Source organism: Chiloscyllium punctatum, chromosome 40, assembly GCF_047496795.1.
Source record: "Chiloscyllium punctatum isolate Juve2018m chromosome 40, sChiPun1.3, whole genome shotgun sequence".
Taxonomy (NCBI): Eukaryota; Metazoa; Chordata; class Chondrichthyes; order Orectolobiformes; family Hemiscylliidae; genus Chiloscyllium; species Chiloscyllium punctatum.
The window spans coordinates 43,559,656-43,582,516 of record NC_092778.1 but is presented as its reverse complement, the minus strand read 5'-3'; the positions used below and the strand labels follow the sequence as shown (position 1 = coordinate 43,582,516).

The 22,861-nt window shown below is 51.3% G+C and overlaps 2 protein-coding genes across 2 annotated transcripts in view; one reads left to right on the top strand and one right to left on the bottom strand.

Annotated features, from left to right (window-relative positions):
* Positions 1-19: 19 nt before the first annotated feature.
* On the bottom strand, positions 20-15,505 carry LOC140464524 (heme oxygenase 2-like). Its single transcript, XM_072559695.1, has 5 exons — positions 15,272-15,505; positions 4,742-4,859; positions 2,354-2,845; positions 1,176-1,293; positions 20-813 (listed from the first exon to the last, which is right to left on the bottom strand). The coding sequence occupies exons 1-5, from the start codon at positions 15,340-15,342 to the stop codon at positions 698-700; spliced, it is 915 nt and encodes a 304-aa protein (XP_072415796.1). The 5' UTR covers positions 15,343-15,505; the 3' UTR covers positions 20-697.
* Positions 15,506-15,514: 9 nt separating this feature from the next.
* Positions 15,515-22,861, top strand: part of LOC140464522 (SEC14-like protein 5) — a 57,057-nt gene continuing 49,710 nt past the window's right edge. The window contains exon 1 of the mRNA XM_072559690.1: positions 15,515-16,090. The gene's annotated coding sequence lies outside the window, so the exon portion shown is untranslated. The remainder of the gene's footprint in view (positions 16,091-22,861) is intronic.

The following is a 22,861-nucleotide window of genomic DNA, read 5'->3' as shown; positions in this document are numbered from 1 at the left end:
TAAGGAAATTTAGCCAGTGACTTGTTATAACATTTAATAATCAAGTGCATAAATACAATGGCACAGTTTTAGTGAAATTATTCAAGTCCAATCACTGATTAAAGAAAGTGAAATTTTATATTACATTTAATTGCATCCCAACCAGGCAATATCTAGGAAGTGAGTCAGGGCCTGGATCCATAGCAAGGTGACTGCTGAGCTAGAGACGTGGAGTTTTCCAACAATTCTCCATCTTGTTGAAGTCACTGTTCTGAGGTTCGTAATGGAACGTTATCTGTCTGAGGTTTGTAAGTCAGCTGTGTTCATTCAAAGTAAATTAGAAAATATTACTTTCTCTGAAAACACATGTTAGAAGTGATAATGAGGACCACAGTGAACAATTCAGAAAGGTTATCAGAGGTGTGGTTCTGCATTTCCAGCCAACTATATTTACATTTGCTCCAGCAGTGCCATTTTACAGTGGTTCATACCTGAACAATAATTAAATACAGTCAGCAAAACATTGAGCTGAGTTAATGAGCTTATGTCCAAGGTCATATGCTGCAAAAGTAGAGGAATTGGATAGATGTTGAGTCTCTGGACTCATGGCTAGGCCTGCTAGAACTTAACCGTATTTCAATCAGGAAAGATAGGGTGTCTCAAATGGGAGAGGTTTACATCACTTTTGTTGGACAGTCCATGTTAATGGCTGTAAACCTCACAGCAGATACCAACCAGCAGAAAGTGCCAGTAGAGCAGCTATTACCACCTGGAAAGGACAGCTCTGCACCACAGCCATAATAGACTGCAGTGGACACCCCATTTCACCATCACCTAGAATGAGAGAAAAATAAGAATTAATAAAGAAGAATACCATGTCCTACAATTAATTACACTATAGAAGTACAGACCTACACATTGCCCAATGCAGGTCACATCAACATTGGTAGGCTGTCCCACCCTCTGATGCCTACAGTTTGAAGTTCGTCCTTTGGCATAGACTAGTCCAGCCTCAAGCAGAGAAACTACTTCCATTGGAGGCTAGATTCCAGTTATCCTGTTATTTCCACATACAAGAGACTGACAACATGGGAACATCTACATCGCATCTAATTAGAGTTGATTTCCTCTGATTCAAGCCTGGGACCTCCATTCTCCCCGGTTACATTTCCCAGAGGATGGATAAGCCAGCGTACCTTTTGCAGCATAGAATGGGCACTTCCGGACATCGCCTTTTCCATCATGGAGAGGGACCCCAGATTCCTGCACAACTTCCCCCAGGGTTTTTCCAAACTTATCCAATTCTTCAAAAACCTGTGGAAATTTGAGATTAGAGCAAAGATTAAAGTGGATCAGTAACTAACTAGCAGAATCAATCAATCAATAGCAGACACAGATAGGTAGGGTTATAGCATTGATTACTGTGGAAGAATCATCATGGGTTCACTCAACATAACACAGGCTCTTCATTCTCATTGCTGCAAGTAGTTCCAGTAAACCAGTCTGCTCACTGTATAAGTACAGCACGTAGAATTGTCTAATGGTACAGGTTAGTGATCTTTTCCCCCTTAGTATGCAAGAGGGAGATGTCTGTATTCAACTTACGTTGAATGAGTGGCTTAATTTCCCAGGATGCTGCACCTAAGTATTTTCTTTTTTAAAAATTAGCTGAGCTCCATTTGGGAACAAGTGACAAGGCTTAATTAAAAGCAAGTTACAAGGAAAGGAAGAGAGAAACATAAGAAGGGTGGAGAGCACTCAGAAGCGAAACCCCAGAGTGTGGAGTCCAGTTAAGTGAAGGCACAACCACCAAGAGTGGAGCAACTAAAATTAGAGATGTTGAAGGGGCCAGGAGTAGGGGAATGTGGATATTTCAAGAGGATTATGAGGCTGGAAGAGACTACAGAGTGAGTGTGTTAGGTGGTTGGTGAGGTCATGGAAAGTTTTGAAAACATCAGTAATTTTTTTTTTAAAATAGAGTTGTTGCTTAACCTGGAGCCAATGTGAATCAATGAACATGGGTGATGGATATCAGCTGTTTCAACAAGAGATAAAATAAAAACACTAAAAATCATTACCAAAGCAGAATACATACAACGTGCAAGAAAAGTGGGCAATGTATTTTTACCAAGAGACACTTAAAAAGTAGAGAATAATCCAATAAAAGGTTGTAACCCAAACTATTTCTGTGATTTTCTGTTCCTGTTTTGCTGTGTATTATGACACAGTGTCTCATTCACATAGCTTCATTTGGTGAATGCTTGCTGGATCTCTCTTCCCTGTCAGGGTGCATCACATGACAACTGTCTGGAAGATGCAGAACACGAAGTGGGAATTGCACTCCACCTAGTTAACACTCCTCAGTAATGCTCACCTCCATGTTGAATCGAAAGGCTCGGTTGGCCTCCTCCACAATCTTCTCCCTGATTTCCCGAGTCATCTCCAAAGTGTTCAACCGGGATCGATACAGCTCCTTGAATCGAGCAGGATTGGAAATGTTGTCGAAAGTGTAGAACTGCACACCCTCTCCAGTGCTGGGCAAGCGCAGTGCTCTCTGTGCCACTTTTTTCAACACCTGACCTCCTGACAGGTCACCCATGTAGCGTGTGTAGGCATGTGCCACCAACAGCTCAGGCTCATGCTTCCCAACATGATGGATCCGCTCTACATAGCTTGCTGTGGCCTCTGAACACTTGATCCGGTCCTTCCAGTCTTTCCCATAGAAGTATTCTAGGTCCTTGGCCAGAGCATCCTTGCGGTGCAGTTCAAGCGGGAAATAAAGGGGAGCAAAGCCAGGATGTTCTGCATTTTTATCCATTTCTTCCTCCAGAGCAGAGTAGGTGAAGTAGAGGGCAACTGTACCCAACTGTAACACAAGATAGCAATAATAGAGAAACAGCTCAGGATCAAATCTCAAAGTTACTTTTGCTGATCTGCAACATCTCCCACCTCCCATGCACCCAATATGCCCCAGCATCTCAACATGAGTGAACATTTATATGCAATCCTAGCATTCACATTTCTATGATTCTGCCTCTATCATTTCATCAATGGAGTCACCAACCAACAAAAACAGATGGAATCTGATTGACTCCCAATCCCATTGTGTTAAGATCCAATCCGTTCCCCAGTCTTAAGACCCAGTCTTGTCCTTCCCATCAGCCTTCAAGCTAATCAATGTCCAACTATAACAGAATCAAACCATACTTGGACAACCAAACAGTGGGCAATCATAAAAGTCTGCCCTAATCCTGAAGAAATAGTGATTCCTTGCTTAATATTGTACTCGTGTTATTGAAAAGCACAACTTCAATTAAACAATACTGATGGAATCATCTTTTCTCATAGAACTATTGTAAAAACTTCAGTTAATTGCTGTAGGACCTTTTCAGAAAAAAAATTATACCCTGTTGTTTAAATACTGTACACGTTTTTTAAAATTCATTTTAGTTTAAAAGAAAAAATAAATATGCTAACTCTTTGAACTGCTTCAAGGGTTTGAGAGAGGGAGAAATTAAAGGAGGGAGCAAGAGGAGTTACAATTGGGAGCATTAAGGGGCAAACAGCAAATGGGAAAGGCCTTGGTGAATAGAAGGAAAGATGGTATGCAGGAGTGGCTGCTCCAAAATAGCATCAGGTCACAGGGTGCCTGCTTAATGTGAAGACCCTGATTCTAAGTGCATATACTGACCCCATTATATGCACAACATTAAAGCTAAACAGTTGAAACAGGGGCAACTTAAGACATGAAGTTACTGTAAAGTCTAGCATTTCTATAGTATCTTGTCTGATCTCAGGACATCCCAAAGCAGTTTATGGACGAGGGAATATTTTTGAAGTGTAGTCATTATTTTGAAGGAAGAAATGCATCCATTTGTGTATAACAAGATCTCAAGATAATGTGATCATAATCATATATTTTGTCATTGTGGCACTGTCTCAGAGACTATGTAACAACCACCTAGCAGGACAGCACCGCCTTAGCATTGACTCTCAGATGATGCAGCTCTCTGTCAATACTACTAAAGACTGTCAACCTTGAGATATATGGTGAAGTCATGGAATGCAACTTAAATACACAACTTTGAAATCTGAGACAAGAGCAGTACTTATTTAGGACAGAGGTTAAAAACTATCTCTTAATCTGTAGCTCTATGTTATACTGAGATCTTTTTAGTTACTTGGAAATCAAGGGAAAGTCAAACAACAAGCAAACATTCCAACTGCTTAAATATTGGACAGCCGAACCGAGTAGGGATCTTTAAACAGCCTTTCCTGGTTGGGCAATGAGATTAAAATCTTAAACCCCAAGAACTAATGTCAACTCCTTCATCCCAAGTGGATTCAACATAAATCTTCATGGCAAAGTCAGAGTGACCTGCAGCAGCAGGTCCAAGTGACCAGCAGTGAGGGGTCCTAAGAACTTATCCAACTCGTGACAGGCCCTGTTCACATCATGGCATTTTCACTCTCTAGCCAAAAAAACAGATGCATATAAATGGTAATGTGCTGAGCTCAGCTTTGCCAAACATTTTGTATTCGTGTCATCACACAACTTAACTGCCAAAATGCTGCACAGGTCAATGGATCCTTCCTTCCTACTTCCACTCCACATTGATTTCTCGTGCCACCAAACTTATTGTGTTCCATGTTGCCCTTTCTGTATCACGTGTTGCTACACATCTCTGGCTACAGAAAAATCTGTACGGAAAGCTTGATAACCTAACTGCTAATAGACAGAACAGACCATGATAAGTCATACCTCAAACAGTTCTTGCCGAATCTTGCCCTTCAGGAACTCTTTCACAAATCGAGTGTTCTCTGCACGATCATGAGACTCCTTTGTTCCTTCCTTCAGGATCTCAGAAAGGTCCATGGGACTGCAGTGTCAGGAAGGAAGGAGAATAATTAGAGATAACAGTGAACCGAGAGGGGAACAAGGAATGAGGTTCAGGAATGAAGAGTGAGCCGACAGCAGAGGGGGATGTGGGAGGAGACAGAAAGAGAGCTTTTAAGCTATTGGAAGATAATGTAAATGGAATTAATTGCCATTAGTTCTATGGGTCAAAAAGCACTCTCAGATCAGGTATCATGATCAGTTCATTAAAGCGCTGGAAAATCATCACTGAGTCATTTGCCACACCAGTCCTCCTTGTGCTCTCTCTGTTTAACTGCCCAAGATCAGTCCATGAAAGGCATAACAGGATTGATTGCTTGAGCAGTTTCCTGTTCCTAAAATCAGTTGCTTGGTGATGCACATGCAACAATCAGGTACACTGCCCTCAGAAACTGGGTGAGATTTCCTCCCACTGCCCCTGTTAATCATAAAAACATAAATTGTCACACCAAGCCATATAAGTAGATGCCAGAGGTGGGTTTTAAAGAGCATCATAAAGGAGAAAAGTGGTAGAAGTAAAAATGTGTATGGAGGTATTACAAATCTCTGGGTCCATACATTGGAAGATGTGACTACCAAAGATAGACTATTCAAAATTAAGATGTACAAGATGCCAAAATGAAGGGAGTACAGATATCTATAGTACAGCACTATACTGTAGAAATGGAAAGGGCAAGAGGGCATAGAGAGATTTGAAAACGTAGGACGGGAGTGAGGCAAAGGGACAGGGGTTTTGAGTGATGGGAAAGGGCATTAGAGTGGGGGAAAGGGAGGACAGGGGAGAGGGGGCAGAAGAGACAATGGGGGGGGGGAAGAGAGGAGGGATAGGGATGGGGACTGGGGGTGCGGATGAGGGGGCAAAGAGAGCACACAGACGAGGGGCAAAGAGAGCAGGGGCAAAGGGAGGACGGGGGCGGGGGGTTAGAGGAGGACGTGGCGGAGGAGGGGTCAGAGGGAGGTGAGGGGGGGGTCAGAGGGAGGGCGGGGTGCCGGAGGTAGGACAGGGGCGAGGGGGGTCGGAGGGAGGATGGGGGCGAGGAGGGGGAGTCGGAGGTGGGGGTCGGAGGGAGGGAGGTCGGAGGACGGGGGCAGAGGGTCGAGGAGGGAGGATGGGGCGGAGGGCGGACGGGGACGGAGGGCGGACGGGGACGGAGGGCGGGGGGGGGACGGAGGGCGGGGGGGGGACGGAGGGCGGGGGGGGGACGGAGGGCGGGGGGGGGGACGGGGGGGGGACGGAGGGCGCGGGGGGGGACGGAGGGCGCGGGGGGGACGGAGGGCGGGGGGGGGGACGGAGGGCGGGGGGGGGGGACGGAGGGCGGGGGGGGGGACGGAGGGCGGGGGGGGGGGACGGAGGGCGGGGGGGGGGGACGGAGGGCGGGGGGGGGGGGACGGAGGGCGGGGGGGGGGACGGAGGGCGGGGGGGGGAACGGAGGGCGGGGGGGGGGGACGGAGGGCGGGGGGGGGGACGGAGGGCGGGGGGGGGGACGGAGGGCGGGGGGGGGGACGGAGGGCGGGGGGGGGACGGAGGGCGGGGGGGGGACGGAGGGCGGGGGGGGGACGGAGGGCGGGGGGGGGACGGAGGGCGGGGGGGGGGACGGAGGGCGGGGGGGGGACGGAGGGCGGGGGGGGGACGGAGGGCGGGGGGGGGACGGAGGGCGGGGGGGGACGGAGGGCGGGGGGGGGACGGAGGGCGGGGGGGGGACGGAGGGCGGGGGGGGACGGAGGGCGGGGAGGGACGGAGGGCGGGGAGGGACGGAGGGCGGGGAGGGACGGAGGGCGGGGAGGGACGGAGGGCGGGGAGGGACGGAGGGCGGGGAGGGACGGAGGGCGGGGAGGGACGGAGGGCGGGGAGGGAGGACGAGGACGGAGGCGGAGGAGGGACAGGGACAGAGGGGGGACGGGACGGAGGGGGTCAGAGGTGGGTGGCGGAGGGAAGACGGGGGCGAGGAGGGAGGACAGGGGCGAGGATGGGGGCGGAGGGCGGGGGGTCAAGGAGGGAGGACGGGGCGGAGGGTGGGGGTTCAGAGAGCGGGGGGTGTCAAGGAGGGAGGGTGGGGAGTTGAGGAGGTAAGACAGGGGCGGAGGACGGGAGGTCGTAGGTGGTGGGCGGAGGGACGACGGGAACGAGGATAGGGTCGGAGGGAAGACGGGGGTGAGGAGGGAGGATGGGGCGGAGGAAGACGGGGGCGGAGGGTCGGAAGGAGGACCGGGGGGGGGAAAGAGGGTCGTAGGGGCGGAGGGTCATAGGGGGGGAGAGAAGACGGGGATGGGTGGGGGGAAGAGAAGACGGGGACGGGGGGGGGAAGAGAAGTCGGGGACGGGGGGGGGGGGGGGGGGAAAGAGAAGTCGGGGACGAGGGGGGAAGAGAAGTCGGGGACGAGGGGGGAAGAGAAGTCGGGGACGAGGGGGGAAGAGAAGTCGGGGACGAGGGGGGAAGAGAAGTCGGGGACGAGGGGGGAAGAGAAGTCGGGGACGAGGGGGGAAGAGAAGTCGGGGACGAGGGGGGGAAGAGAAGTCGGGGACGAGGGGGGAAGAGAAGTCGGGGACGAGGGGGGAAGAGAAGTCGGGGACGAGGGGGGAAGAGAAGTCGGGGACGAGGGGGGAAGAGAAGTCGGGGACGAGGGGGGAAGAGAAGTCGGGGACGAGGGGGGAAGAGAAGTCGGGGACGAGGGGGGAAGAGAAGTCGGGGACGAGGGGGGAAGAGAAGTCGGGGACGAGGGGGGAAGAGAAGTCGGGGACGAGGGGGGAAGAGAAGTCGGGGACGAGGGGGGAAGAGAAGTCGGGGACGAGGGGGGAAGAGAAGTCGGGGACGAGGGGGGAAGAGAAGTCGGGGACGAGGGGGGAAGAGAAGTCGGGGACGAGGGGGGAAGAGAAGTCGGGGACGGGGGGGGGGGGAAGAGAAGTCGGGGACGGGGGGGGGGGGGAAGAGAAGTCGGGGACGGGGGGGGGGGGGGAAGAGAAGTCGGGGACGGGGGGGGGGGGGGAAGAGAAGTCGGGGACGAGGGGGGGGAAGAGAAGTCGGGGACGAGGGGGGGGGAAGAGAAGTCGGGGACGAGGGGGGGGGGGAAGAGAAGTCGGGGACGAGGGGGGGGGGGAAGAGAAGTCGGGGTCGAGGGGGGGGGGGGGGGGGGGGGGGGGAAGAGAAGTCGGGGTCGGGGGGGGGGGGGGGGAAGAGAAGTCAGGGACGAGGGGGGGGGGGGAAGAGAAGTCAGGGACGAGGGGGGGGGGGAGAGAAGTCGGGGACGGGGGGGGGGGGGGAAGAGAAGTCGGGGACGAGGGGGGGGGGGGGAAGAGAAGTCGGGGACGAGGGGGGGGGGGGAAGAGAAGTCAGGGACGGGGGGGGGGGGAAGAGAAGTCAGGGACGAGGGGGGGGGGAAGAGAAGTCGGGGACGAGGGGGGGGGGGGGGGGGGAAGAGAAGTCGGGGACGGGGTGGGGGGAAGAGAAGTCGGGGACGAGGGGGGGGGGGGGGGGGGGGAAGAGAAGACAGGGACGAGGGGGAAGACCGGGCCGGAGGGGCGGGGTGAAAGAGAAGACGGGGTCTAGGGGGGAAGAGAAGATGGGGATTGGGGGTGGGGGGTGGTGTGGTGGGAGAGATGAAGGGGCCGGGGGGGGGGGGGGGAGAGAGAGAGAAGACGGGGCCGAGGGGGTGGGGAGAGAGAAGACGGGGGGTAGGGAGGAGAGAAGACAGGGACGGCGGGAGAAGAGAAGACGGGGATTGGGGGGGTGGATGGAAGAGAAGACAGGGCCGAGGGGGGAAGAGAAGACAGGGATGGGGGGGGGGTGGAAGAGAAGACCGGGCCGAGGGAGGAAGAGAAGACGGGTATGGGGGGGGGGAGGGGGGTGGAAGAGAAGACCGGGCCGAGGGAGGGAGAGAAGACGGGGATGGGGGGGGTGGGGAAGAGAAGACCGGGCCGAGGGAGGGAGAGAAGACGGGGATGGGGGGAGGAGGAGGGAAGACGGGGATGGGGGGAGGAGGAGGGAAGACGGGGATGGGGGGAGGAGGAGGGAAGACGGGGATGGGGGGAGGAGGAGGGAAGACGGGGATGGGGGGAGGAGGAGGGAAGACGGGGATGGGGGGAGGAGGAGGGAAGACGGGGATGGGGGGAGGAGGAGGGAAGACGGGGATGGGGGGAGGAGGAGGGAAGACGGGGATGGGGGGAGGAGGAGGGAAGACGGGGATGGGGGGAGGAGGAGGGAAGACGGGGATGGGGGGAGGAGGAGAGAAGACGGGGATGGGGGGAGGAGGAGAGAAGACGGGGATGGGGGGAGGAGGAGAGAAGACGGGGATGGGGGGAGGAGGAGAGAAGACGGGGATGGGGGGAGGAGGAGAGAAGACGGGGATGGGGGGAGGAGGAGAGAAGACGGGGATGGGGGGAGGAGGAGAGAAGACGGGGATGGGGGGAGGAGGAGAGAAGACGGGGATGGGGGGAGGAGGAGAGAAGACGGGGATGGGGGGAGGAGGAGAGAAGACGGGGATGGGGGGAGGAGGAGAGAAGACGGGGATGGGGGGAGGAGGAGAGAAGACGGGGATGGGGGGAGGAGGAGAGAAGACGGGGATGGGGGGAGGAGGAGAGAAGACGGGGATGGGGGGAGGAGGAGAGAAGACGGGGATGGGGGGAGGAGGAGAGAAGACGGGGATGGGGGGAGGAGGAGAGAAGACGGGGATGGGGGGAGGAGGAGAGAAGACGGGGATGGGGGGAGGAGGAGAGAAGACGGGGATGGGGGGAGGAGGAGAGAAGACGGGGATGGGGGGAGGAGGAGAGAAGACGGGGATGGGGGGAGGAGGAGAGAAGACGGGGATGGGGGGAGGAGGAGAGAAGACGGGGATGGGGGGAGGAGGAGAGAAGACGGGGATGGGGGGAGGAGGAGAGAAGACGGGGATGGGGGGAGGAGGAGAGAAGACGGGGATGGGGGGAGGAGGAGAGAAGACGGGGATGGGGGGAGGAGGAGAGAAGACGGGGATGGGGGGAGGAGGAGAGAAGACGGGGATGGGGGGAGGAGGAGAGAAGACGGGGATGGGGGGAGGAGGAGAGAAGACGGGGATGGGGGGAGGAGGAGAGAAGACGGGGATGGGGGGAGGAGGAGAGAAGACGGGGATGGGGGGAGGAGGAGAGAAGACGGGGATGGGGGGAGGAGGAGAGAAGACGGGGATGGGGGGAGGAGGAGAGAAGACGGGGATGGGGGGAGGAGGAGAGAAGACGGGGATGGGGGGAGGAGGAGAGAAGACGGGGATGGGGGGAGGAGGAGAGAAGACGGGGATGGGGGGAGGAGGAGAGAAGACGGGGATGGGGGGAGGAGGAGAGAAGACGGGGATGGGGGGAGGAGGAGAGAAGACGGGGATGGGGGGAGGAGGAGAGAAGACGGGGATGGGGGGAGGAGGAGAGAAGACGGGGATGGGGGGAGGAGGAGAGAAGACGGGGATGGGGGGAGGAGGAGAGAAGACGGGGATGGGGGAGGAGGAGAGAAGACGGGGATGGGGGGAGGAGGAGAGAAGACGGGGATGGGGGGAGGAGGAGAGAAGACGGGGATGGGGGGAGGAGGAGAGAAGACGGGGATGGGGGGAGGAGGAGAGAAGACGGGGATGGGGGGAGGAGGAGAGAAGACGGGGATGGGGGGAGGAGGAGAGAAGACGGGGATGGGGGGAGGAGGAGAGAAGACGGGGATGGGGGGAGGAGGAGAGAAGACGGGGATGGGGGGAGGAGGAGAGAAGACGGGGATGGGGGGAGGAGGAGAGAAGACGGGGATGGGGGGAGGAGGAGAGAAGACGGGGATGGGGGGAGGAGGAGAGAAGACGGGGATGGGGGGAGGAGGAGAGAAGACGGGGATGGGGGGAGGAGGAGAGAAGACGGGGATGGGGGGAGGAGGAGAGAAGACGGGGATGGGGGGAGGAGGAGAGAAGACGGGGATGGGGGGAGGAGGAGAGAAGACGGGGATGGGGGGAGGAGGAGAGAAGACGGGGATGGGGGGAGGAGGAGAGAAGACGGGGATGGGGGGAGGAGGAGAGAAGACGGGGATGGGGGGAGGAGGAGAGAAGACGGGGATGGGGGGAGGAGGAGAGAAGACGGGGATGGGGGGAGGAGGAGAGAAGACGGGGATGGGGGGAGGAGGAGAGAAGACGGGGATGGGGGGAGGAGGAGAGAAGACGGGGATGGGGGGAGGAGGAGAGAAGACGGGGATGGGGGAGGAGGAGAGAAGACGGGGATGGGGGGAGGAGGAGAGAAGACGGGGATGGGGGGAGGAGGAGAGAAGACGGGGATGGGGGGAGGAGGAGAGAAGACGGGGATGGGGGGAGGAGGAGAGAAGACGGGGATGGGGGGAGGAGGAGAGAAGACGGGGATGGGGGGAGGAGGAGAGAAGACGGGGATGGGGGAGGAGGAGAGAAGACGGGGATGGGGGGAGGAGGAGAGAAGACGGGGATGGGGGGAGGAGGAGAGAAGACGGGGATGGGGGGAGGAGGAGAGAAGACGGGGATGGGGGGAGGAGGAGAGAAGACGGGATGGGGGGAGGAGGAGAGAAGACGGGGATGGGGGGAGGAGGAGAGAAGACGGGGATGGGGGGAGGAGGAGAGAAGACGGGGATGGGGGGAGGAGGAGAGAAGACGGGGATGGGGGGAGGAGGAGAGAAGACGGGGATGGGGGGAGGAGGAGAGAAGACGGGGATGGGGGAGGAGGAGAGAAGACGGGGATGGGGGGAGGAGGAGAGAAGACGGGGATGGGGGGAGGAGGAGAGAAGACGGGGATGGGGGGAGGAGGAGAGAAGACGGGATGGGGGGAGGAGGAGAGGAAGACGGGGATGGGGGGAGGAGGAGGGAAGACGGGGATGGGGGGAGGAGGAGGGAAGACGGGGATGGGGGGGAGGAGGAGGAAGACGGGGATGGGGGGAGGAGGAGGGAAGACGGGGATGGGGGGAGGAGGAGGGAAGACGGGGATGGGGGGAGGAGGAGGGAAGACGGGGATGGGGGGAGGAGGAGGGAAGACGGGGATGGGGGGAGGAGGAGGGAAGACGGGGATGGGGGGAGGAGGAGGGAAGACGGGGATGGGGGGAGGAGGAGGGAAGACGGGGATGGGGGGAGGAGGAGGGAAGACGGGGATGGGGGGAGGAGGAGGGAAGACGGGGATGGGGGAGGAGGAGGAAGACGGGGATGGGGGGAGGAGGAGAGAAGACGGGGATGGGGGGAGGAGGAGAGAAGACGGGGATGGGGGGAGGAGGAGAGAAGACGGGGATGGGGGGAGGAGGAGAGAGACGGGGATGGGGGGAGGAGGAGAGAAGACGGGGATGGGGGGAGGAGGAGAGAAGACGGGGATGGGGGAGGAGGAGAGAAGACGGGGATGGGGGGAGGAGGAGAGAGACGGGGATGGGGGAGGAGGAGAGAAGACGGGGATGGGGGGAGGAGGAGAGAAGACGGGGATGGGGGAGGAGGAGAGAAGACGGGGATGGGGGGAGGAGGAGAGAAGACGGGGATGGGGGGAGGAGGAGAGAAGACGGGGATGGGGGGAGGAGGAGAGAAGACGGGGATGGGGGGAGGAGGAGAGAAGACGGGGATGGGGGGAGGAGGAGAGAAGACGGGGATGGGGGGAGGAGGAGAGAAGACGGGGATGGGGGGAGGAGGAGAGAAGACGGGGATGGGGGGAGGAGGAGAGAAGACGGGGATGGGGGGAGGAGGAGAGAAGACGGGGATGGGGGGAGGAGGAGAGAAGACGGGGATGGGGGGAGGAGGAGAGAAGACGGGGATGGGGGGAGGAGGAGAGAAGACGGGGATGGGGGGAGGAGGAGAGAAGACGGGGATGGGGGGAGGAGGAGAGAAGACGGGGATGGGGGGAGGAGGAGAGAAGACGGGGATGGGGGGAGGAGGAGAGAAGACGGGGATGGGGGGAGGAGGAGAGAAGACGGGGATGGGGGGAGGAGGAGAGAAGACGGGGATGGGGGGAGGAGGAGAGAAGACGGGGATGGGGGGAGGAGGAGAGAAGACGGGGATGGGGGGAGGAGGAGAGAAGACGGGGATGGGGGGAGGAGGAGAGAAGACGGGGATGGGGGGAGGAGGAGAGAAGACGGGGATGGGGGGAGGAGGAGAGAAGACGGGGATGGGGGGAGGAGGAGAGAAGACGGGGATGGGGGGAGGAGGAGAGAAGACGGGGATGGGGGAGGAGGAGAGAAGACGGGGATGGGGGGAGGAGGAGAGAAGACGGGGATGGGGGGAGGAGGAGAGAAGACGGGGATGGGGGGAGGAGGAGAGAAGACGGGGATGGGGGGAGGAGGAGAGAAGACGGGGATGGGGGGAGGAGGAGAGTAGACGGGGTTGGGGGGAGGAGGAGAGAAGACGGGGATGGGGGAGGAGGAGAGAAGACGGGGATGGGGGGAGGAGGAGAGAAGACGGGGATGGGGGGTGGAGGAGAGAAGACGGGGATGGGGGGAGGAGGAGAGAAGACGGGGATGGGGGGAGGAGGAGAGAAGATGGGGATGGGGTGGGGGGGGGGAAGAGAAGACGGGGATGGGGGGGGGAGAGAAGACGGGGATGGAGAGGAAAGAGAAGACGGGAACGGGGGGGGGGGGGAAAGAGAAGATGGGAATGAGAAGGGGTGGGGATGGGGGAAGAGAGCATGTGGGCAAGAATCATAGAGATGTACACCACGCAAACAGACACTTTGGTCCAACTTGTCCACGCTGACCAGATTTCCTACTCTAATCTAGTCCCATTTGACAGCACCTGGCCCATATCCCACTAAACCTTTTCTATTCATATACTCAGCCTTTTAAATGCTGTAATTGTGCTAGCCCCGACTACTTCCTTTGGCAGCTCATTCCATACATGCACCATCCTGTGTGTGAATAGGGTGCCCCTTACGTCCCCTTTATATCTTTCCCCTTCACCCTAAATCTATGCCCTCTCGGTCTGGACTCCCCCACACAGGGAAAAGACCTTGTCTATTCACCTTATCCATGCTCCTCATGATTTTATAAACTCTTTGTGAGGTCACCCCTCAGCCCCCAACTCTCCAGGGAAAACAGCCCCAGCCTATTCAGCCTCTCCCTATAGCTCAAATCCTCCAGCCCTGGCAACATCTTGTAAATCTTCTCTGAACCCTTTCAAGTTTCAAAACACCCTTCTGATAGGAAGGAGTCCAGAATTGCACGCAATATTCCAAAAGTGGCTTCACCAACATCCTGTACAGCTACCCATAACCTTCCAACTCCCATACTCAATTGAACTTAATATCCCTACAGTGTGGAAACGGGCCATTTGGACCAACAAGTCCACATCCACCCTGCAAAGAGTAACTCACCCAGACCCATTCCTCTAACCTATTACTCTACATTTACCCCTAAATCATGTACGTAACTTACAAATCCCTGAACACTGAGTAATTTAGCATGGTCAATTCGCCTAACCTGCACATCTTTGGTTTTGTAGGAGGAAACTGGCACACCGGAGAAAACCCATGCAAACATGGGAAGAATGTGCAAACTCCGCACAGACAGTCGCCCGTGGGTGGAATCGAACCCTGGTCCCAGGCGCTGTGAGGCAGCAGTGCTAACCAGAGACACCGTGCCGCCAATAAAGGACAACATACCAAACACCTTCTTCACTAACCTGAGACTCTAAAGTAACTATGAACCTGCACTCTAAGATCTCTTTGTTCAGCAACACTCTCCAGAACCTTACCATTAACAGTGTAAGTCCTGCCCTGATTTGCCTTTCCAAAATGCAGCACCTCACCTTTATCTAAGTTAAAATCCATCTGCCACTTCTCAGCCCATTGGCCCATCTGATCAAGATCCTGTTGTAATCTGAGGTAATCTTCTTCTTGTCCGCTACACCTCCAATTTGGGTGTTGTCTGCAAACTTACTAACTATACATCCTATGCTCACATCCAAATCATTTATATAAATGACAAAAAGGATGGGGATGGGGATGGGCCTAGAAGATGCGGGATGGGGCAAGAGGATGTGGGGATGTGGGAAGAGAGGATGTAGATAGGTTGGTGGGGGGGGGGGGGGGGAAGAGAGAGTGGGGAGGGAAGGGGAGGAGTGGGGAGGGAAGGAGAGGAGTGGGGAGGAAAGGAGAGGAGTGGGGAGGGAAGGAGAGGAGTGGGGAGGGAAGGAGAGGAGTGGGGAGGAAAGGAGAGGAGTGGGGAGGGAAGGAGAGGAGTGGGGAGGGAAAGAGGGAGCGGGGAGGGGAAGAGGATGGACTGAAGGAGATGGGATGAAGGAGTGGGGGAAGGGGTGTGGAGAAGAGGTGGAGTTAGAAAATGGGAATGGAGGATCGGTTTGTAAAGGACGAAGGGTCAAGGGTTTTTTTTCTCTTTAAGGTGGAGAACAACCCCTGGTGAATGCTGCATCATTCTTCAATCCAGTTTGTTTAACCCCCCCACTCAAACTGCCTCATCCCACAAACCTGGCGGCTTCTCGGTCCATTCCGATCTCCCCCACTTCTGCGGGAGACCCCGCGTTCTCGGGGCGCAACATCAGTGAGGATAATCACGAATGACAACCACGGCCCAGACCGACCATCGCTCCTCGAAACAGTTAAAGAAAAGGAATGCCTGAAAGGAAAGAGGTCACTCAGCCCAACGCCTCAAGCCTCGCTCTGCCGGACTCTCTCTCTCGTCCCGACTAGCTTCACGATGACGGAAATTACGTCACCAAACCCACAGTGACCGGACATGACGTCCGTTCATTGCTGTGGAAACTGTGGCCTCATCCTCACTCCCGGGATCTGTTCCAAGGGTTAAATGTGCAAAGTTGTCTCTGTTCATGGAGCGACTCCCACAGCACTTTCCCCCAATTTGAGCTCAGCCTCACGTCCTCTCTATGAATCCAGTGATTGATCCGTATGCGGAGGCTGGTACTTTCACCTCACTCACCATGAGGGCCCCGCTTTCCACGTCTGTGGGATGAAGGTAGAGCTCAGTCTGAGGGTGCCTTGTCACCTTGGTTTCACCCTGAGGCTCTCGGCTTTGCTCTGGTTTCTATTCCGTGTCGCTCGCTGTGGGCGCAAGCTCCTGCCCGTGTTCCTGGATCGTCGCGGCCGCGGGATGATCGATGAGCCTCTTTACAGATCTGGACTGGCAGCCACCTCCCGCAACTAACAGCTCTCATTAACCTCATCGACGTTATGTCTGTCTTAGAGGTTCAGCCCTCTTCAATTGGATCTCGATAGCAGCTGAGCCGTCGTGCTCACTGCACCCAGAGCACAGAATTAAATTGTAACAGGGTAAATGGCTGATCTCACTCTCTCTCGGCTGTTTTCCGTCCCCCGTTGTCTTTCCCTCTTTCTCGGTGAATGAAGCAGCATTGTACGTTAACATTTATATCTTAGATTTGGATCCAGTCGGAATTCAAATGTTTAATTTTATCTTTGCAACTAGAAAAGTAGCTTAAAATATGAGGACAAAGCGATTGAAAAGTATACTGAACTGCTGAGAATCAGTATGCAGGTTAAGTCATGTAATCTAGTTTAAATTGTTTGAAGAGTTCACTGGCAAGGTGAACAGTTGTGCAATAAATTAATAAAGGTGGGAGCCGGGACATGCATAAGGTAAAGATAGAGTGAGTGAGTCAGTGATACTGTGACAGTTGGAATTCAGTGTTTGGGAGTTCATTTGCTATGGATCTAAGTATGGTAGTATGTCTGAGAGAATAATAATAGACCCGAGAAGAGGAAAGGAAACCTAAGTCTCCAAATACATTCTAGATGAAGGGTTTATGCCCGAAACGTCGATTCTCCTGCTGCTCGGATACTTCCTGACCTGCTGTGCTTTTCCAGCACCACGCTTTTCAACTCTGATCTCCAGCATTTGTAGTTCTCACTTCCTCCTTTCCACATAGATAAGTCATTAAAATGTAGTACACAGATACATATGGTTATCTAAAAGCTTAATAGACTATTGGCCTTTATATCCAGACATGGATTACAAAGAGAATGCAAGCTGTTATTCAGTTCCACAGAATCTTGCCCGGCTGATTTCAGGAGAACTGCACTTGGATTTAGACGGGGTGAGATTCTGGAAGATGCATTGGGCTTTGAGAGGGGCTGCAGTGTATATTCACCAAAATTATACCAGGGCTTAAAGGGTTACATTGAGGTCAACTCACATAAAGGTGGCTTATATTTCTTTGAGTTAATAGAATGTTAGCGGGCAGATTGACAGAGACGTGTGTCAAATCATAAAGATTTGTTACGCTAAATAGAGGGAAACAAGTTCATCTGATACAAAAGTCCAGCACAAAGGGACTTCATTGTAAAATTAGTACCAGCCTGGTCAGGAGTGAAATAGCAAAGATCTTTTCTACCACACGCTTACCCAAAAAAGCCTATCAAACTCAGTCTTGAAAATTCCAGTTGACATCCAGCACACAAAAGCTTTTAGGGAGAGAATTCCAGATTTCCAAAATCTCTTGGTGCCTAAGAGTGGAACATGTTCTAAGGGGACATGTTGAATTTTATTGTACTTCCTGTAATTTTCAAGTTAAGATGTTTTGTAATGTACTTTTACAAATTTTATTAATAAATTTTGTTTCGGGGAAAAAATCAATTTCCATGTTTAAATTCTTCCCAGTTCAGTGGTTTCTAATAAAGGTCAAATACTGTGGATACTGAAGATCTGAAATAAAAATAGTGAGAAGCAGAGTTAACATTTCAAGTCCAGTGACTCTTTGCTTTTGGAACTGTATCAGTTTATGTTTCAGTTTCAAAGACAAATCATTGGACTCTAAATATTAACTCTTTCTCTTTCCAAAGATGCAGTCTAACCCACTGAGCTTTTTCAGCACTTTCTGTTTTTATTTTAGGTTTGTTTGTGTTTTGTCTTTGCTGAGTTAGCCAAACTTGAGTATATTTTACAAACATTTTGTTTAATTGTGATGGAAATATGCAAAACATTGAACAAGGACTATGTACAAACATATACATATTTATAGATCACAGTTCACTCTGACAAGCCTAATATTTGATTTTCACACAAGACTGTCTTAAAAGTTCTTGAAATATAAATACTTTCGGAACAGCATATAATCCAACTATCGCACCACCTTGGAGAATGTCTTGTTTGCTAATTACTGTACAATAATCCATGCCTGCAGCACGTCCGTTATAATTCAGCTGAGCCCTTCAAAGACGAAGCACTTCCTTTATTGTGTAATATAAAAATATGTTGAAGAAATCAGCAGTTTTGTGTTAGGGCACACAAAGGAAAATATTCCCAGCAGTGGGGTAAAAGATCATGAGTGTAATCAATTACTGGGATTCAGTGACAGATGCTTTAGGCCTTTTATGAGGTAGGGAGACAGTAAAGGTGGCTGAATCCTGCTCCTGATCGTATAAGATAATGATCCCCGCTGAAAGCTGTGTGCATTTGATCTTCGTGTTTGGGCTTTAATTCTTTAGTACTTCCCCCAAAGCTGAATAGCCGTTGGCAGACACACATGAAAGATTAGACATTTTGACAAAGCACTAGAGGGTTGCTGTAGTCAAGGAAGTGTGTCGCAGCTGGATACAGCAATGCCAGAAAGAATAGAATGAGGAAATGGAGCAGTTGCTCTAAAGGTGGCTAAGTTGATGAAATTGCAAGTCTTTCAGTTGTTTACCAAACGAAACAAAATCCTAGGAGACTAAAGTACAAAATACTCTAATCAGTCTTCCGTAATCCAGTCCCCAGAGGGAAAAACAGGAATTTCCATAAACAGGTTAAGTGGGAAGACTTGCAAAAATAAACCTAGGGATTAGTTTAATTAAAAATGTTTAACCACAACAATAGAACAACCATCTAATCTTAGAATTGGAAAAGAATAGTTTGAAAATTTAAGATTACTGAGAGATGTGAAGAAAATGGAGACCAAAGTTAAAGTCAAAATGCTGAATGGATGGATAATTCCCTAGATTATTAACTTGAGAAAATAACTCTAATTTACTATCCTATTACAGTTTTACACATGGTGTCCTTCTCACTGGGAATTAGCATCCTCCCCTCTAACAATAAGTGCACTGTGACTACAATATATACCAAAACAGGAATCACTGCAGCAGCACACAGAAGATTCTTCCAGAGCGTTACACAGTCTTTCAGTTATCTGGTTAAGTTTAATTGAAATTGGATAACTATGTGCTAAAGAAAGAAAATAAATGCAAATATTTGTTGCAGTGAATTGGGAGGGGTTTAAAAAAAAGAGGACAGCATGACCCTTCCTCATGTCATAATGATGGAATAACTACTTTGTACCTTTTACACTCCCAGCAGACTATCATTGCCTACAGTTTTCTGTTTGCTCAGTTAGAGACATTTGCCTCTGAGTCAGTAGGAAATGGGTTGAAACTCAATTCCAACACTTCAGCACTTAATCTCGATTGACAGTCCAGCGCTGCATTGTTGGAGGTGCTATCTTTTGGATGAAATGTTAAATTGAGACATAGTCTGCCCTCTCTGGTGGATGTAACAGATCTCATGGTACTATTTGAAAAAGAACAAAGGAGTTCTCCCTGGTGTTCTGGTCAATATTTAACTTTCAACCAACTTCACTAATGGAAATTACCTAGTCATTATTATATTGCTGCATGTGGGAGCGTGCTGTGCAAACAATGGCAGATTTAATACCTAATTGTCCCAGTGAAAGTGTTTCATTGGCTGTAAAAGCATTGTTGTGGATAGGTAATATAGAAATGCAACTTCTTGAAATACGTAACTATTGACCTTTTAAACTGTGAAGTCATGATCAAAAATGCTGTCCTTAAAACCCATTCTAAGTATTTTGAACTTCCCTGTATTTTTCATTTTAGAAATGTCAAGCTGGTAAGATGCAAACTTGACAATAATTAACCACAACTTCTGAATTCAGTGTCACCAGCACTATTTTTTACCCTTGCCGAGTTCTGCACTTGAGTTTCAAGATAAGTAACACAGATAGAAGTAAATTGTCTGGCTCAGATGTTGAGAACAACACCACAGAACTTATAAAGGTAGTCAGTCTGGAGGAAGATAGCACACAATAAAAGAGATATTTTCAACGGTAGTGAACACTTTCAATAAGGCAGTTAATGTAGTGTTTATTCATTGCTGTATAGATTGCAGATTCGGAGTAGTTTAAAGGTTAGATTGCAGACAGAGGTAACCCGACCTCTCCATGGGATACCTGATCCATAGACCATAGAAATTTTATCTGTGGAAAGTAACTTGATGAAGCTCAATAGTGACAGTATCAGGATGGGTCTGTATTCTAGGATTTTACTTGATCATTTGGGCTTCAAAAAATGCTTATATTTCAATAGCACTTTCACTATCAGAGTTCACCCCAAAGTGTTTTACTCCCATTAAATATTTTTGAATCTAGTCATTGTGGCAATAAATGTTGTCATGAAGATACCATTTGTTTTTGTGATGTTGATTGAGGAATAAATATTGGACGGGTGAACTTATATGCAAACATACAAATTTGGACCAGGAAATTTAAAGAGCACTTCACCCCTCAACAGGATCATGGCTGGTCTGATTACTCCACATTCCTGTCTGCCCCCAATAACCTTACACTTCCTTGCCTATCAAGAATCTATTTTAAAAATATTCAAGGACTCTGCTTCTTATATGGAAGAGAATTCCAAAGATTAATGACCCTCCTTAAAATTTCTCCTTATCTCTATCTTAAATAGGTGACCTCTTGTTTTTTAAAAGGTGACCCCTCATTCTAGAACCTTCCTCTTCTATAAATACCCTGTCAAGACCTTTTAAGATCATACATGTTTCAATTAAGACTGCTCTTGCACCTTTTGAACTCCAACAGATTTAAGCCTAGCGTGTTCAACTTTTTCCCAAAAAATTGATTTGATTTATTGTTGTTGCATGTATTTAGGTACAATGAAAAGTTTTGTTTTGCATGCAGTACAAGCAGATCATAACATAAAAGGACATATAAATCTTAGGGTGTTTAGACAGAGCGGGGCATGCAAGGTTACAGCTGAACAGGAGATTTGAATTCAGGTCCATTCAGCAGTCTAATAATAGCAGGGAAGAAGTTGTTCTTGAACCTGTTGGTACATGTGTTTAAGATTCAGTATCTTCTGCCTGAGGATGTTGGAAGAGAGTATTATATGGGTGGGAGGGTTCTTTGATGATGTTGGTTGCCTTTCCGGCAGCAGTGGGAACTGTAGTTGGAGCCCATAGTTGGGAGATTGGCTTGTGTGATCGTCTGGGCTGTGTATACAACCCAACCATTCTATGTCTTAGTCTAATTAGTCTTCTCCGAAATTGTTCCAGTGCATTAACATCTTTTCTTAAATAAGAGATTCATACTGTGCACAGTACACTACATGTGGTCTTACCAATGTCCAGATCACTGAAGTATAGCCTTTGCACTTTTGTACCAACCTTGCATTATATTAGAACACTCAATTAATTTTCCTCATTTCTTGCTGTACTTGCAATCTAACCTTGTGCAATTCATGCATTATGACACTCAAATCCATCTACATCTCAGAGCCCTGTAATATCTCACCATTTAGATTTTTTAAAATTCATCCTGGCAAAATGGACAATTCTACATTTCCTACAGTATACTCCATTTGCCTACACTTTGCTCACTCAGCATATCAATATGCCTTTGCTGCCTTCTTAAATCCTCTCCACAAATTATTTTCATACATATCTTTGTGAAATCAACAACTTAGCAACCATTGGCCCTTTCTGGTATTAAGACTGCTCTAACGCAATGAGGAGTACATTGGGTTCCAAGAGATCGATTGTGTCAGGGGAGTCTCTAGTCCGAGGTACAGACAGACATTTCTGTGACCAGCAGCAAAAAATCAGAATGGTGTGTTGCTTCCTGGTGTCAGAATCAAGGATGACTAAGAGAGGGTGCAGAATGTTCTCAAGGGGGAGAGGGGCCAGCAGGAGGTCATTGTACACATTGGAACCAATGATGTAGGAAGGGAAAAAGTTGATATTCTGAAGGGCGATTACAGAGAGTTAAGCAGAAATTTAAAAAGGAGGTCCTCAAGAGTAGTACTATCTGGATTATTCCTGGTACTACGAGCTAGTGAGGGCAGGAATAGGAGGACAGAGCAGATAAATGCATTGCTGAGGAGCTGGTGTATGGGAGAAGGATTTTTGGATCATTGGAATTTCTTTAGTACAGTGACCTGTACAAGAAGGACGGATTGCACCTAAATTGGAAGGGGACTAATATACTGGCAGAGAGATTTGCTAGATCTGCTCGGGAGGATTTAAACTATTAAGTTGGGGGGTGGAGGTGCGGGACCCAGGGAGATATTGAGGAAAGAGATCAATCTGAGACCGGTACAGTTGAGAAAAGAAGTGACTCAAACAGTCAGGGCAGGCAAGGACAAAGCAGAGAATAAGGTAGGACTGATAAATTAAACTGCATTTATTTCAATGCAAGGGGCCTAACAGGAAAGGCAGATGAATTTGGGGCATGTTAGGAACATGGGACTGGGGTATCATAGCAATTACAGAAACATGGCTCAGGGATGGACAGGATGGCAGCTTAATGTTCCAGGATACAAATGCTACAGGAAGGATAGAAAGGGAGGCAAGAGAGGAGGTGGAATGGCATTTTTTATAATGGATTGCATTACAGCTGCACTGAGGGAAGATATTCCCAGATATACATCCAGGGAAGTTATTTGGGTTCAACTGAGAAATAAGAAAGGGATGATCACCTTATTGGGATTGTATTATAGACCCCCTAATAGTCAGAGGGAAATTGAGAAACAAAATTGTAAGGAGATCTCAATTATCTGTAAGAATAATAGGGTGGTTATGGTAGGGGATTTTAACTTTCCAAACATAGACTGAGACTGCCATAGTGTTAAGGGTTTAGATGGAAAGGAATTTGTTACAAGAACATTTTTTGATTTAGTATGTGGATGTACCCACAAGAGAAGGTGCAAAATTTGACCTACTCTTAGGAAATAAGGCAGGGCAGGTTACTGAGGTGTCAGTGGAGGACCACTTTAGGGCCAGCTATCATAATTCTCTTA